At 39.2% G+C, this 17,274-nt stretch overlaps 1 protein-coding gene across 1 annotated transcript in view; it reads left to right on the top strand.

The window, feature by feature from the left end:
* Positions 1-17,274, top strand: part of dner (delta/notch-like EGF repeat containing) — a 258,013-nt gene that overhangs the window by 179,145 nt on the left and 61,594 nt on the right. The window contains exon 7 of the mRNA XM_039760000.1: positions 3,650-3,763. Coding sequence (XP_039615934.1) covers positions 3,650-3,763 — 114 coding nt within the window. The remainder of the gene's footprint in view (positions 1-3,649; positions 3,764-17,274) is intronic.

Genomic DNA, 17,274 nt, shown 5'->3' with positions numbered 1-17,274 from the left:
GTTGCCTTTCTGTTGGCATGTCGCCTTATACAGTAAAATCATCTGCTTTGTAAAACGATATGGAGGGCTAGCAAAAGAGAGATGACAGTTTCAGTACATGGAATGGACAAGCATAATACCTTTTACAATCATGCATAATGACAAAAGACAAGCATAAAATAATACAACTTCTTTGAATGTTTCCAAGCTATTAAATATGCGTACAACAATACAGATTAAATCTTCTTTGATAAAGCTTTTTATATCTGACTTGAAAAACAGTTATTCTGTCACCCAGACACTGAAGACAAAACTAACTGCTTTAGAATAGGATAGGGTTAGGATGGCTTCCATTAGATGCATTCACTTTAAGCAATACCCTGTCTATTGAAACAAAAATGGGGGTCCATGTGTGAGAGTATGAATGTAAGAGAATTTAGTGTACTATTAGTGAAACATTTTCCATGTTGTGCATTAAATAAAGCCTTTTTGAAGCCATTTAGTAAAAGTATAAATAATAGACTTCAGAAATAGTACAGTATGTGTGTTGTTCTGTGAGATGTGTCTTTGACATTGCACAGGCTGATTAGGCTTAGAAGATTAAATTATTAGATAGATAGATAGATAGATAGACAGACAGACAGACAGACTGACTATAGTCTGTACACACACCAGAATTACTAAAAAGGAAGAGATTCAAAAAGAAAACTTCTGACTTGGCAGTCACAATGAGGCTCTGTGCAGAGTTATGTTTTGTTGTCAGCACCTTACGGTAGGGTGACCCTTAAAACTCAGTAGAGGCTCAGCCCTGATAAACAAAAAGAAGCTGTCATGTGGGGCAGATTCAGATATAGTACACTAAACACATACTGTATATGTTAAATTGGTTGGCTACTCCAAATTAGGCCAATATAACTGAATATGGATGTTTGCCTCAGTGTGCCTAGAAATGGACTGGAACTGCATTCATGCTCTAGCTCCCTGAGGCCTTGTAATGAAAACAGTAGGTCCAGAAAACTGACAAATCATATATGTCTGTTGTCTTTCCTCAGCTTTTAGTATTCTTACAGGAAATTATGCTATAAATATAGGGAAAAGTTCTAAATATGGAAATATGTTTGATGGGATCAAGCCACTTGGAACATGAGCCTAATGTCTGGCACAATAGCAACATGATAAAAACATTATAGTACAGATAGATAGATAGATAGATAGATAGATAGATAGATAGATAGCAGTTTATTTGTCCCCATGAAAGAATTTGTCTTTTTACCGAAGCTCAATAAATAAATAATACATTTATTATGAGAAAAAACAAATCCAGTCTCAAATAGACTAGAGAACGAGTAAAAAAAAAGAAAACTAAAAAAAAAAGAAAACTAAAAAGAAAGAACATTAGTGTTACTAAAAGGAAACAAACACAATCCAACACCTAAGGGTGCTTTGATATATTAGATTTGTGTTCATGGTTTAGGTCAGTCTTTTGGAAAATAACTCCTGAGAGTTTCATGACTGCTTTAGAAAACTGAAGAGTACATAAAAATAGTAAGTTAAGGGTGCTAGCAGAAGTTTTCTATTTTTGCTGACTCTGTGAAGAAAAATGGGCCAGGGGCTTTGAAGGCTGTTTTTGAAGTGACAGTTAGGAATTGCTGAACAACATCTTTTAGGGCTCTTATTTAGTGCCTAAGGTCTAGACTGAGAAGAATTGTAAGCTGTTATGGAAATTATAACTAAATAGAATTCTGGCAGGGCTTTTTTGCTTTAGGCTTTTCTTTTTGATTTACCATATTATCATAATATGCATCACATACCTGAGGAGATATGAAGTAGACTGTTTTTCCCCATGTTACTTGCCATTGGAATGATTTCCACATTCTAGGAATTTTGACAAAATCATTTTGATATATATATATATATATGTGTGCGTGTGTGTGTGCGGGACATGTATTTTGTTATGTTCTGTGGTCCACTGGCACTCACTTCAAGTTTGAGACCCAGTCTTGCCTTCGTTGCTTCTGGAGTAGCCATTACCTTCTACTGGAATGAGTAATTCAGTTGCTCAATGGTAAGCAATGCTTCCTTACACCACAGGGTCTTGGGTTTTAATTCCATGTCATTTAGTGTCTCTGTAGAGTTTTCATGTTCTTCTACAGTCCAAGTGGGTTTTCCCCGTACTGTATACGATTGATTTCATTTCACATGCAAATAATATGCATATCAAGTTATGTGGCAACTGTAAATTGACTTGGTGTTAGTATACTCTGAAGTGGGCTGGGGTCTTGTCCAAGACTGATGTGTTTGCTTCTGCCTAATAAACTGATGTGGTATGCCACTATGTAATGGAAAGAGCTAGTTCAGAAAATTGAATTATTGGAAAATATATTATTCATTTGGAATTTCAGACAAACATATAGGAAAATACTAGAATGTGCATTATCTTCTACATGTTTAAGGGATCTATAAGCAAGTATTATGGTTTTGTGGTTAAAGGGTTGGAACTAAAACAAAAATGTATACATTTTACTTCTAAATGAGTTTGTAATGCTAAACATGCTACGTTTTTGATGCTTTAAAGCATTACACTATTACTTTGATTTGATTGTTTTATGTACTATATACCGAGTGGAATTCTAGCTTTGTTGTGTAACCTGCCCCATGAATGTAACTAGAACTTTCTGGGTAAGTTTCAAGTCAGGAGAATACGAGAGAGACCTTTCTAAATAAGATAAGAAACCATTCTGTACATCAAACATGTCTGTCAAGCTAATAGCTAACTTCTCTCTACATTTCATTAAGATACTCCGCTTCGCCTATCTGACTTGATAATTTGTTTGTGATTCCTAGAACCTTTTTGTATGAAGAACTGAACCTCTGTCTCTTAGATTTCACCACTGTCTGCAATTCACTGTTAAATTCTGCTGAATTAACTTTATAATTACATTTAAAAATTTTGATGACCTGAGTTAGACTTTCATGCAGTCATCTCTATTTGAAAGAGTTTTTAGTTTCTCTAAGAGCATGCATTTCAGACCTGGGATGGCTTTGGTTGTTCTCCTCTATGCAATATCTATCTTGATGATGATGATGGCAAGTGCTTTTGATTATTTGAATTCTTTTTAAAAAACATTTAGTTACTATTTGTTTTATTTATTCATTCTAGGCAGCCTTCCCTCCTTTTGCTTGTGTCTTTTATTATGGATTTCATTCTCTGTGTCACAGACAGTTTTTAAGTGTTTATCTCTCCATGCCTGAGGCTGAATGAATTTTGTCTTATTTAGTCAGAACATCACTCATATGAGACACCAGATTACATGACACCACTTGTTTTACTGTCTATGGCAGTAGGACCATTCCTGTTATTTTGCTTAATTTACACAACATAAAAGGACAGCAGCTCTGCATTATGTCGGCATTGACCTTGCATTTAGAGAAGACATGCATTTATCCTGCAGGCAGAGATACTGACAAAACTTATAAACACTGGAAAGGACAACCAGCCAGCCTGGCTTTCCTCCTCAATTAGTTTAGCTGAGGATCAGGGGTATAAAATAATGATCTCCTTGGTATTGCTTAAGTGGCTATAGGTAAAATCGGCTTTAGGGGAGTGGTGGAATTGGATGAGGCATTAATTCATCTTTAGTAATGTGGTTATTCATGTTTGTCTTCCCAGGCTATGAAGGAGACCAGTGCCAATTTGTGGTAAATCACTGTCTGCCACAACCATGCATGAATGGAGGGACCTGCCTGAATACATTCTCTGGATATAATTGCCAGTGCCCAGAAGGTATGAAGAAGCGACATATGTACTGCATCATTACAATTTTTTTAGAATAATCATAAAATAAAAATCAGCCCTTTAAGGCCTATTTCATCTTTGAGTTTTGTGCATGCTAGTTTAGTAGAAATCATAACACTTTTTTGTCATTTAAATTTTTTCTTGACAAAGAGATGTTAGTTTTGTAACTGAATTAAGAATAATTTGAATAGCTCCTGTAAGCTTTCCTCTGTTTGCTGGTGATTTTCAAGAGATGCTGAAGACTACATTATGAATCTATTGATATTTTAGCAAAGAATAAATAATGCAAACCATACAGTGACTATAACAGCTATGTGTATATATAAAGTAACAAATTATAATAAGAACATAAGAAATTTGACAAACAAGAAAAATCAAGCCCATTTGTTAATAGGTAAGCTGTCCCAATATCTCATCCAGATTCTTGTTAAAGGTTGTGGAGGTTTCTGCTTCAACTGCAGTTTGTTCCAGAGTCCTACAACTCTTTGTATAAAGAAGTGTTTCTTGGCTTCAGTCCTAAAAGCACTTCCCCTTAATTTCCACTGTTGTCATCAAGTATGTGATTCACAATTTGGTCGAAATAATTCTGCTGGATCTATCTTATGAATCCCTTTGAGGATTTTGAACACCTGGAGTAGGTCCCCAGGCAGTCTTCTCTGCTCGAGACTAAACAGGTTTAATTCCCTGGTTCTGTCATAGTACGACATGTCCTTAAGTCCTGGGATGCACTTGTTTACCTTCCTCTGCACAGCTTCAAGTGCTGCTGTGTCTTTCAAGTAGTATGTTGACCGAATTGCACACAGTACTCCAGATGTCGTGTCACCAGCGCATTACGTAGTTTGAGCATTACATCCCTTGACTTTTATTCAACATTGTTTATGTTATAACCTAGCATTTTATTTGACTTTTTAAAGGCCTCTGCACACTGCTTTGATGATGAAAGCATTGTGTCAACATCCATCCATCATCCAACCCGCTATATCCTAACTACAGGGTCATGCCAATCCCAGCCAACACAGGACACAAGGCAGGAAACACCGCAAGGAGCGCACGCACACACACACACACACTAAGGGACAATTTAGAATCGCCAATGCACCTAACCTGCATGTCTTTGGACTGTGGGAGGAAACCAGAGTCCCCGGAGGAAACCCACGCAGACACGGGGAGAACATGCAAACTCCACGCAGGGAGGACCCGGGAAGCGAACCTGGGTCTCCTAACTACAAGGCAGCAGCGCTACCACTGTACCACTGTGCCGCCCATTGTGTCAACATAAACTCCTAAATTCTTTTCAGAAGTCACTTCCTGTATGACAGTGTCTCCCATCTTTTATTTATAACTGATGTTCCTATTGCCCATATGCAACAATTTACACTTTTCTACTTTAAACTGTTCGCCCAATTCTGAAGCTTGTCCATGTCTTTTTGCTGCTTCCTTCATGCCTCCCATTCCTCAAATTTTAGTGTCATCTGTGAATTTCACAAGTTTACTAACCATACCAGAATCAATATCATTGATATAAATCAGTAAAAGTAATGGTCCAAGAACAGACCCCTAAGGGACTCCAGTGATGACCTCACTCCATATGAAGCATTCTCATCTTATCTGTTCTTTTGTTTCCTGTCAGTCAAACAACTTGAGATCCAGTTTTGTAGGTTACCTCTGATTCCTACAACATCTGGTTTCACAATTAATCTTTGGTCAGGGACCTTAAAGACTTCTTAAACGTCTAAGTAAATAATGTTGTATGCTTTGTTTTTGTCAAGTACTCTAGTTGCCTGTTCAAAACAAATGTAAAAAAATTGGTTTGGCAGGATCTTTCTGTCATAATACTGGCTGTTAACGTATATAGTGTATTATTTTCATATAGGTATTATAACTAATTTATTTCTTATTATACCACAGCATACAATCCCATTTTCAAAACCCACTTGATCCTGAGCAGGCTCGCAGTGGGCTGGATCCTATCCCAGCAATCAACAGATGAAAGGCAGGAACAATCTTTGGATATGGCCCCAGTCCATTGCAGGGTGAACACACAGGCAAACAGACACACACACACACACACACACGTTAGGGACAGTGTAGCATCTCCACTGAAGCACAGGAAGAAAACCCACACAGACATGGGAAGAACATGTAAACTCCATTAAGTAAGGACCAGGAACATGAACCCGGTCTTGTTGTTGCAAGGTAATAGCTCCACCACTGTGCCGCCCCTTATTTCTTATTATGGTGTCTATTATTTTGCTTGGTACAGAGTTGAGACCTCTTTGTCTGTAACTACCAGACTTCATTTTGTCCCTCTTCTTGAAGATTGGAGTCACGTTTGCAACTTTCTAGTCCTCCAGTTCTTGTAATGTTACTTGTTCTCAAGTAATTGCTTGAATATTCCTAATAAGTGTTTAAAGATGAACTCTTTCGTTTCTTTCAAAACAATTGGTAAAATCCCATCAGGTCCAGGTGTTTTATAATCAGTGCATAACAAACTTCCCAAATGTCTCCAAAATTTTGTAAAGAGTAATTAATTATAATTGGCTCCAGCAGACCCCCGTGACCCTGTGTTCGGATTCAGCGGGTTTGAAAACGGTTGGATGGTAATTAATTATAAATATAGTATGTATGCTTTGTGGGTCAATGCAAACTCAATTCAAAACACCAGCTTCAAGGCTTTAGGTAAAAGATTCTTCTTTAGTAGCAATAGCCATAAAAAGTGCATAGGAAAGCGAATAACACACCTATATAACTAGAATCCCATCTACGGTGATTTTCTGTGTGAAGAGTGGTCCAGGGTGAATGCATATTTAATTATTTAGTATGATATCAACCTTTAGAATGCTTTGGAATGTTTTAAAGATGTAAACTAGATGTCCTGTGCCCTGCAATTTAGTTTTCTTCTTTGCACAACTTTGTAACTTGAGCGTTATGTTAGTTTGAGACAAAAGCACATTCAAACCCACTTGAGATTTTATAGTAGTATAACAGAGAAGTGGAGGACAGTTTTTGTAGTGTTCTTAAAAAATAGCTGTTAGTCAGGTTGGGTGAAAAACAAGTTCAAAGAAGACAAAACGGTGAACCAAAACCTAAAGTCTTTGTCAAATAAAACCCTAATTAATCTTTGATTCTTTTAGTAGGAAATGTTTTTTTTTTTTTAATTTTATTAATTTTATTGTAATCATTATATACAAATAGATCAATTTAAAAAAAAAAAAGGATTGAAAACAAATCAACCCCACCCCTGAGAAAGAGAGCTTGGCCAATGGACTATATCTTAAAACTAGTAAAAATGAATAAATTGATGAGTTTATGAGGCAGATACAGATACATGGAGAAAAAAAAGAAATGGGGAGAGAATCTACTTCCTCAGTGCTATAAGAGCTTATTCTAAAATATTATTGATTAGATCCTGCCAGGTTTTGAAAAAGATCTACACAGATCCTCTAAGTGAGAATTAGATTTTTTCCAATTTTAAATAATATAAAGCATCATTTACCCACTGACTTAAAAGAGGAGAGTTAGGATTCTTCCAGTTTAGCAAAACAAGTCTGTGTGCCAATAGTGTAGTGAATGCAATCACAGTTTGTTTGTCCTTCTCCACTTTAAACCCATCTGGAAGAACCCCAAACATAGCTGTTAATGGGTTAGGAGGGATTGTGACACCAAGGCTGTCTGAAAGGTAATTAAAAATTTTTGACCAGAATGATGTTAATTTGGTGCAGGCCCAGAACATGTGACCCAGTGAGGCTGGGACTTGATTGCAGCGTTCTCAGGTTGGATCCTGCCTGGAAACATTTTGGATAATTTTAAGCGAGAAAGATGTGCTCGATATATAATTTTGAGTTGAATAATTGTATGCTTTGCGCATATGGAGCTCGAATGAATTCTCTGCATTGATACCTTCCAATCCTTCCACATCTTTTGTTTTAATCAAAAGTTTAGACACCTTCTTTTAGGCTCCACAATATAGCAACCGCTTGATGACATCAACATGTGGCTTATGCCAGATGTTGGTGGGATAGATCCAGCTCTTGTATAACCATGGAATGGAAAAAGTGGGCTTAGAATGATACACTAATACTTTGGAAAGAGATAGAAGCCATTGAAACTAAACCTTCTTGTTCAGCCAAGGAAAGGAAATTTTGCTCAGTATCCCCTCGGTATGCTTTATGCTGTGCTCCAGTCAGCACTAGTTAATATTAATTTGCCAGCAATCCCATTGTTCACTGTTCACTTAAAACATGGAACCCCTTGTAGGACAAATGTGTGATGCTGTTTTCAGTAGCCCTTGTGTATAATAATCATATATATGTCAGACTTCTTTAATATATAATATTCAATTAATGGAAGTTCCTAAGTTTGTGTTGATCTTTAGAGATTCCAATTCTCACTGATGAGAAAAAAGAAAGCTCAGTTTTGAAATAATGTTTTAATCTTCATTACTGAAGTAACAATAAACAAATTAGAGTAATAAATAATAGAGACAGTACAACAAAAACATCAGGAAAACATTAACAACAATTGTCTTACTATGCTTCAGTATATTGTATCACGGGCGGTACGGTGGTACAGTGGGTAGTGCTGCTGCCTCGCAGTTAGGAGACCCGGGTTCACTTCCAGGCAATCACCTTTCCCTTTCCAGATAGGGGCGACAAGTCCCGTTTTCCAGTCAGTTGGGATGATGCCAGTCTCTCAAATGGAAGCAAAGACTGCTTGCAATGCCAGGAGGACAGCCTTACCACCAACCTGGAGAAGTTCACCCTGGATACCACAGATCCCTGCAGCCTTCTCCCACATCTCACCTGGTTCACCACCTGTGAAATCTCAGTAAGATTGGGTGGTTCACAGCTAATCAGAGGATCAGCCTCAAGAACCGTGGACCCAGAGATATCCAACGTCCTTGCCGAAGGATCAGCTTTGAGCAACTGCTCAAAGTAGCCAGCCCAGCAGGTCACAACTGCAGTGTCATCCGTAAGGACCTTTCCATCAGCTGCCCTGACTGCAACTCTCCGAGGAACAGATTCAGATGTGTGTAATGCTTCAATTCCCCTGTGGGTCGCTAGACCACAGATGGTGTGTCACTTGCTCACAAACGCCTCTTTATCTGCCCTCAGAACCCTCGCAGCCGTCCTTCTCAGTTCCTGGTACAGACCAGAGTTGCCACTGAGCTGTGCGCAGCGACTTCTCTCGATGATATCCAGGGTGCCCTATGAGATGAAACACCTCTTTCTGGGAACACCAACACAGCCCTTAGCAACCTTCAGGGTCCTGTCACGAAAGGTCTCCCACATCACATTAGGATCGGCAGTCGTACCCAAATCTAAAAGTTCCTCACACAAACTGCATGAAAACTCATTAGAAACAGCCTGGTCTTGTAGTCTGGTGAACTCCTGGCTCATTTTCCTGGTAGGTGGTAATCTACTGGACCTAAACAGGATCCTAAAAGTAGCAACAAGTCTGTGGTCAGAATTCACAAACTGGGCACTTCTGTTGACCCTGGAGTTTTGCAAGAGCCTCCAGTGTCTGCCCATGAGGATGTGATCGATCTCCTTCACTGCACCACCAGTATTGGAGTACCAAGTCCAACAATGCGATTCTGAGCACTGAAACCAGGATCCAGCAATTCGCAGGCCCTGACCTTTTGCAAAGTCAAGGAACATGGAGCTACTTTCATCACAGTCACCAGACCCATGGGGACAGAGACAATCCTCATAGCCAGCCCTGTCAGTGCCAGTGGTTGTATTAAAGTCACCCATGACCAGGGGAGTGTCACCTCATGGGCACCCATCAACCACCAAGCGAAGCTGTGAATAAAATGTCCCCTTGCTGAGACATCACTCACCACGGTCAGAGCATACGCTGAGACAACAGACAAGGCACCCAGAGAGTGCTGTAATCTGAGTCCCATAATACACTCGTTGAAAGGAGTGACATCGGACACCATCAGAAGAAGCCAATACGTTACAGCAACAGCTACTTCCTGAGTATGACAGCCATCAGAGCGACCAGACCAATAAAAGGTGTATCCACCTACAGAGATCTGGCCAGTCCCCGGTCTGTGCACCTCAGAGAGTGCTGCCACTGAAATGCGGAGTTTATGCAGCTCCTCCGGTAGCAGAGGAAGATGATCTTCTTGCCGGACAGACAAGACGTTCCATGCGCCCACCCGTATGGGCCGCTTCAAATTGGGACCTGACTGCTGCTGTGCAGCGGGCGATGCCTCAGCACTACACCAGTTCCGATCCCGAACAGACCTGACCCTATTGGCTCTCCAACAGTTTCGACTCTGCTGGGGATGGGGCTCCTGAGGGCTTTCCCCCATCCCCTTCATGATGCGAGCAGCCTTCCTATGGGCAGCTGCACCAGAGCTACTGCTGCGGAGAGCAAAAAGGAGTCCTTTCTGTCATCTCGGAGCTGTGTGAAGTGTTTTGACGGTGGCTGGAGTGCCAATCCTGCCACCAAGCCCCATGATTTCCCTGCAAGTCGGAGGACCACTTGCAGGGCCGGATGCAGTTTAACGTCATACATCATACCAAGTACAGTAATGATATTTGGTCCTTGATCAGTTACCCAGACAACTTTGTTCATAACAACAGCATCAAATCCAGGCTCATTCATGATCTGTCGATGTAACACACTACGTATGTTGGCACCTCTTTTAATGTTTTCGAGGGGGAATATTGCAGTTGCTAAGCACTCTGCTTTAAATCTTGTACTGCAGTGTGACATAGTGGCAGGTAATTATCAGGTAATTGACTTTATGATAATCGTTCAGCCACATGACTGTGGTCATTCAGAAATCAATATCAGACATGATCTCTGGTATTTCTCTGATAACATCCTGTCTTTTCATCGGTGCAGTCTCCTTAAATTTACAAGAGATGGTAGTGGGATCCAGTACTACACTTTTGGCTGGAACTCAACCATGGCTTGCTGCCAAGTTTATAAGTTCATGTGCTAGATCAATAAAAACTTTTCCTGCTACCGTGGTAAAACATCTAATATCCCAACAGCAAAAGTCTACAAAGTTATCTGAAATATTTGATTTGACATGAGCTGTTACTGAGTATCGTACCTCAAAGCAGCAGAGCATGCTTTAACACTGTACATAACGAGAGAGTTTTTCTCCTTTCTTACAACAAGGTCATAATTGTTCCATAATGAAGGTGTTCCCAACTCATTTTAAGTAGTTCTCTATTTGCAAGTTTATTAATTATTTCGTTCATTGCTAAGATGCCTGCCATAGCTGGTTATCACTCAGATTAAACACACCCATGAGAGCAAGTGAAGGATGGATTTGGGGGTGGTGTGGAGGTGCTAGTATGCAAATTACAGAGCAAAAATGAAAAAGGAGGGGCTATTTAAAAAAAAGGCTTAAATAAAAAACCCAAACTCAGCCTGAGCCCAATGTTTAATATTAAAAATGGGCCTAACCCAAAACCCCATTGGGTTGCAGACCTCTAGCCCAAATACAGTTCCTGTTCAAATAAAATATATTTATATTGATCTCAAACACCTTCTTTTCACAATCACCAGACACAACACACAAATATAAAATCTCCTTTCACCTCCAATAGAGTGTTTCCCACTGCCTCCCAACTCAATTACGTGAGGCACTCTTTTAAATTCAATCTGGAATCCCCATGTCGCCCAGAGTATTTCTGGGTTGTGTGGAAACCAGGGCAGTCCTCCCCCAGCATCACCCTCTAGTGGTATGCAAAGTCCCAGATCGGGCAGCTTTTCTGGACTCTAACTCTCATGCCACCCTCTGGGAGTCTTAATCGTGTTCAGCCTGTCATTTGCGGGAATGAACTGCTCGTTTGTCAGGTCCAACCATTATGGCCTCCTGGCTCAGCAAGAATCCATCCTTTATCCCTGGCACATACACAGCCCACTTCATTACAATGATCCTTCCATAGGGGTCATTTTCCTGAATACTACACACTATTTGCATGAACTGAAAGAGGACATGATGTGACTGTTGACAAGTCCATTGAAGTCTGGTCCAAACCTTTTAGGGGTAATGTCTAGAAGGTGTAATAATCTCTAAGATTGACATCTTGCTTCTGGTTTATACTGGAGACATTATGGAATACACAGAAAACTGACTTGATTTGGATTTTGTTTAGCTGTGACCTGTGCTTTCAAAAAAGACTCTTTTAAAGGTGGCCTGATTAGACATTGTTCAGCTTGGACCTCATTGGATAAAACTGCACTTATTATAACAACCTCTCCTGTCTTTGGCTAGTTGCATAGCCTCACCGCACAAGCTATATTTGTGGTCTGAGTCTGAGGACTAAGACAAATCGATAATATTTGGGTAAAATGCACAAGTTATAAATATTGTGTTTTAATTTCTGAAAATGTTGTGTTCCTTAGCTGACCTGAAGGATGACAGAGAACAATGGAGTTACTGTTAGCAGAGTAGGAGACAGTGATTGCATGGTATTCAAGGGTAGTGTTGTTATACAGAGTACGTAGTGGTGTGAATGTGCAGCTTTTGGCGATTCAAAAAACCTGCCCCTCCATTTTTTTTGGTAGGAAAGAAAATTAAATTGGTAGAAAGTGCTGTTGGCATGACTGTATTCTCTTGTAGTGCCTTAGATTGAAGTTTATATGTATTTAGAACAGCAACATTTCAAATATAACCTTCCTACAACACACTATTTTTATTTATATACAAGGTAGAAATTTAATCAAAAGCTAACCTAATGAACTTCATTCATTTTCTGTCAATAATTATGCCTGGGGTGATAGAAGAAGATATAGGTCTATATTCTACAAACACATTTTAAGGATTTTAATCTTAGGCTATCTTAGAGATTGGTGGAAAAGAGATCTCTAAATTAGAAAATCAGATAATAGAATTAGGCATCCACAAAATACATTGTTCTTCAATATAATGATTATTCTAAAAATTGCTTATCTCATTTAAAACTATCAAGATCCATGTTGTGAACAGTGCCATCAGGTGTAACCCTCAATAGGTCATATGATTTAGGAACGAGCTACACTCCAAAATGTGCATATTGCTCAGACAGCAATCCTCCAACAGTAATATTTGGTGTAACACCAATTGGGATACCAGTACAATGAAGAATCTACAGCATTGTGATGTCATATGCAACATTGCTTTGCATGAAGACTGATTTTCATTAATTCTAACAGACTTCCCATAAGTCAATGGGAAAGTCATGTCTTATACTACCTTAAAGCAGAAAAATGTCTCTCCTAGGAGCAGTTTAAGATTTTTTTTTAACAATTTGGCAATGCTATTCTAATTTTGTTGTAAAATGAGAACCTCAAGTCTCTGCTAAACCCTTTCTTTTTGTCCTAATATATGTGACAAATTGTCATGTATATACTTCAGAATTTCGTAAGGGAAGGTAGACAAGTGCTCAGTTTGATGGAGTATTTTGGAACACAATGTCCCTATAACTGTATTAATCATCTCTTTTGCTGGACTGTGCTTTACTGCTGGATGTTCCGTTCTCATAATAATAATAATAATAATATTAATAATACAGTAAAAATAATAATAAACAAGGATTGTCCACAGCTAAATTTATTAAAAAAGTCAAAAGTACAGGTTTAACAGACTTCATCCAGCACTAGGACTTCTGCTTTTGCATATTTTAAAGTTAGGTAGTGTTCCGCCATTTACTGTATGAACTGAATTCCATGCATTATAAGGGGGTGTATTTTAAGGTACTTTCCATACAGTTCATACATATATCTGAATGTGGTTAGCCAATGAATGAAAATGAACGTTATCTCTCTCTCATGTAAGTGGGACACATACAGAAATATGAACAGTGTTTACTTGAGCTAAGAATGAAAAAGCACTGTCAGGTTTATGTACATATTACTTTAACTTGTTAAAGGTGGCAGCAATTACTAACCTACACTGCACCCCGATTTGTCAGTTTAGGAGGAACTATAATAGAAAGAAATAGCAAACGATCTTTTTTTGTTAAAAAAAAGCAATTGTCAGTGGCAGGCACTCAGAGCAAAGTAGATTCAGCTTTCAGCCAGTAACCTGCACAACCTGAGAGGTGGGTAAGGAAAATGGATGTACAGTATGAATATGGTCAAATTTCATGTGCTGTTCTTTTGCTGGGATAAGGAATTAGCATTATAAAGTGGGGGTGTTGCATTTCTGACAGTCAACTGATCTTTTTGTGGCTATAAGCAGCAAATTCATCTTTGCCATCATTGGTTTGGTGAAAGCGTGTCAGCAAGTATTGATCTGTCAGTTCAGTCTTGAAACCTGCTGGCTATGATAGGAATCAACAATGAAAGTAACCTTAGATAAAATGCATCATGTCAAGTTCTGGAAATCCAGTAGTTGACAATCTCTTGTGGTTATAGAATGGCTAGGCAAATTGTATTTTAGTGTTTAAGACTTTAGGAACATTTAAAACTAGGAGAAGGAGGAGGTTAGGAGCACACGCTGAGACAGTGCATTGTCACACCCACCACATGACAAACCAACTCAGGATCCTAGATTAGGACTTGAGTGTAGCCGTGCAGCGGGTGACACCGCAGCACCACACTAGTTCAGATGGAATGGAATCATTGTGAGGTTTTTTATGGTGGCTGGAGTGCCAATTCTGCCACCAACCCCCAGGTTTTCCCTCTAGATCGGAGGGCCTACATGCAGAGCTGGATGCAGATTAACATCATACCCAGAATGGAGCAATTGCAGGTTAAGGGCCTTGCTCAAGGGACCAACAGAGTAGAGTCTTTTTTTTGGCGTTTACAGGATTCGAACCAGCAACCTTCTGATTGCCAGTGCAAATCCCTAGCCTCAGAGCCACCACTCCACCCTTAAACTAAACTTAAACTTAATGATATTTTAGAAGAATTAAGTGGATAGGGCTGGTGAGCTTTGTTGGTCTGAATGGCCAGTTCTCATCTAGATTGATCTAACGTTTTTATTTTGAGTTGTATTTTTGTCTTCTTTTGTTTGCTATGACATTTTTGAGCAATATTTCAGGTAAGGCTTGTTCAATCATTCCTGTATATTTCTGTATTTGTTTTCCTCTGGGTCTATACTGTTTTTTGTCAGATTATATAATAGATGCACCATTATGCATTATGCAAAGCACAGAGTAAATGGCACAAGAGGAAATATTAAATGCAAAGGAGAAGGTTACAGATAGTCTCAAACAGAGACAGTAAATGTGGAGGGCCTACCTGGCCAACCCATTATACAATATATAATGGCTTTATTTTCTCTGCCTCTTGGCATGGTGCTTATTTGTCCTTGTTTCTTCAAAGTACAATCCACTTCCCCTTGCCTTTACCCTTTAGCCACTATTACTTTGGTTGCATCTCTTCTCTTCTTTGCTAATTAGCAATAATCCCCTCTGAAGTTTTCTCTCATTAGCACTGACACATATTCAATTTCTTTCTCTAGTGATGGGGTAAAACTGTAACAACCTGAAGCGATTATAGATCTTTACCTCCTAGCCTTACAGGGATACTGTAAATTCAACTGAAAAATCACCAGAAAACCTTTTGTAGTTCCCGCCTTACTGTATGGCAAGTAGGACCACAGTATGATGTTAATGCTGTGCCCCTCAAAAGATAAGAGCTTACAGCTTTCTTAAAAAAAAAGGTTGCCTCTCCTTTTTTCAAGGGCATGAGGCAAAGGTTAGCAGGGACATCTGTGGTTGCTAGTGTTGCTGGCATTCAAAGTCTTTTTTATGTCTGTTTTTTGTTTGTTGAGCCATTTATTTATATTAATGTTACTTTTGTCAGTTATCTGCCTGTGGTATGCACCATCTGTTTTGTTAGTGATCTCCCAAGAGCTGGGGGTACTACCAGTTCACCACCAGGAACTTCCCCCTCCTCTATAAATCTGGAGGGTCTAGCAGACAGTTCTTGGCAGTTTATTTCAAATGTGCTTGGGAGTTTGGTGAGTGTTTCTTTGCACAGTTCTGTGCTTTTGTGATTCTTTGGTTTTTTGACCTTATTGCTCCATTTTGGACCATTCTTTGAATGTGTATTTTGGGACTTGTTTGATTTGGATTGCCTTTTGTGTTACAGGCAACTCCTTTTTGCTTTTTGTATTCCTATAGATCTTCACTCTTGAGGAAGAGCATTTTTTGGTGAAGAATAAGTCTTTTTATTTACGAAGACTCTGTGTTTGTCCTTATTACTAGCCAGGGTTTTACGTTGATATCACCCTCTAGTGGGAATTTTTGGAAATGTTTTTGGGATTATATGTTTTGGGACTCCTAGTTCATAACAAGTGTACTGTCTTGGTGGCGAGAAGCAGTATTTTAATGAGAAAGTTCCAGAAAATAACATGTAATCACATTTGTGCCAAGTTTGTTACTGGGGAGACTGACAAAACAAAAGCCAAAAATCAATGTAAGACAAACAAAGCAAAAGTGTTTTGCCAAGAATGTTAGTCAGAAATCACCTGCACAGTAATTTTTTTAGTTTATCAAACTTTTATTTTACTCCTGCATAGCAGTCTTCGCTGAATGTGGGCTCAGAGTTCTGTCTCCGTAAACTAGATGATTTAGGAAATGATTATGATGATATCTGCTCTGTGTGCTAGCCCTAGCTAACCACTTTAGCAACCTTGGTGGTGACCATGGAAAACAAATGTGGTGTTGCTGAAAGATGTGAAAATATTTCAACAAAATTAAATACATTTTGTAAATAAAACGGCATATAATATTTATATTCTGCATAACCTCAAATAGAAAGAAAACTTTCAGAAAAACCCTACACAAAGTCTACAAAAAATGGAAAACAAACTGGATCATGACAGCTAGAGAGAGTTTCAGGAGATCAGCCCTTTTGGTTTCATAAGGAAACACTGAAAAAGGAAAGTTATTCCTGAGGTCTTCCTGGAAGGATTTCCCTCCAGGGGCTTAAAAGCCCTATTGGTTACTTCATAGACAATCCAGAGGAAGAGTTTTGGCAAGAGCTCCACTTATTGGATGAAGAGAGACCAGAGGTTACACAAAGAGTACAAGAAGTGTATTAAAGGGAGAAGCTGTTGTTATATTACTTCTCCAGGAATTGCCACCTTATCATGGTGGAGAGGTTTGAGTGCCCCTGTGACCCTGGGAGGTATATAGTCCAGAGCAGAAGCTCCTGGTAGCCTTCCAAGGTAAATTGGTCCTAGGTGAGGAGTCAGACAAAGAACAATTTACAGCCTTTAATAATGTAGCTCTTTCTAAAGATAATAAGAGTACCTTGCCCTGTATGGGGTTACCAGGGCCTCCTCCTGGTACCATGCAGGCCGGTATGGCACACAGCCTAAAAACATAACATGCAAGAAGGATAGGTACTAGGGTCAGTATGACCTGGGTGGCAGTTGAAGGCAGAGGTCTTGGTGGATTGGAACCCAGACACACAAACTTACTCTTGACATGTGGAATGTCACTTCTGTTTGGGGTGAAGGAGCCCACCACCACAAAGAAACCAGAAAAAGAAACAAAAGAGAGAATAGGGGTCAGTACGGATTTTAGAGC

The sequence above is a fragment of the Polypterus senegalus genome, chromosome 1, assembly GCF_016835505.1.
Source record: "Polypterus senegalus isolate Bchr_013 chromosome 1, ASM1683550v1, whole genome shotgun sequence".
NCBI lineage: Eukaryota > Metazoa > Chordata > Cladistia > Polypteriformes > Polypteridae > Polypterus > Polypterus senegalus.
This window is presented reverse-complemented; position numbering and strand designations above follow the sequence as displayed.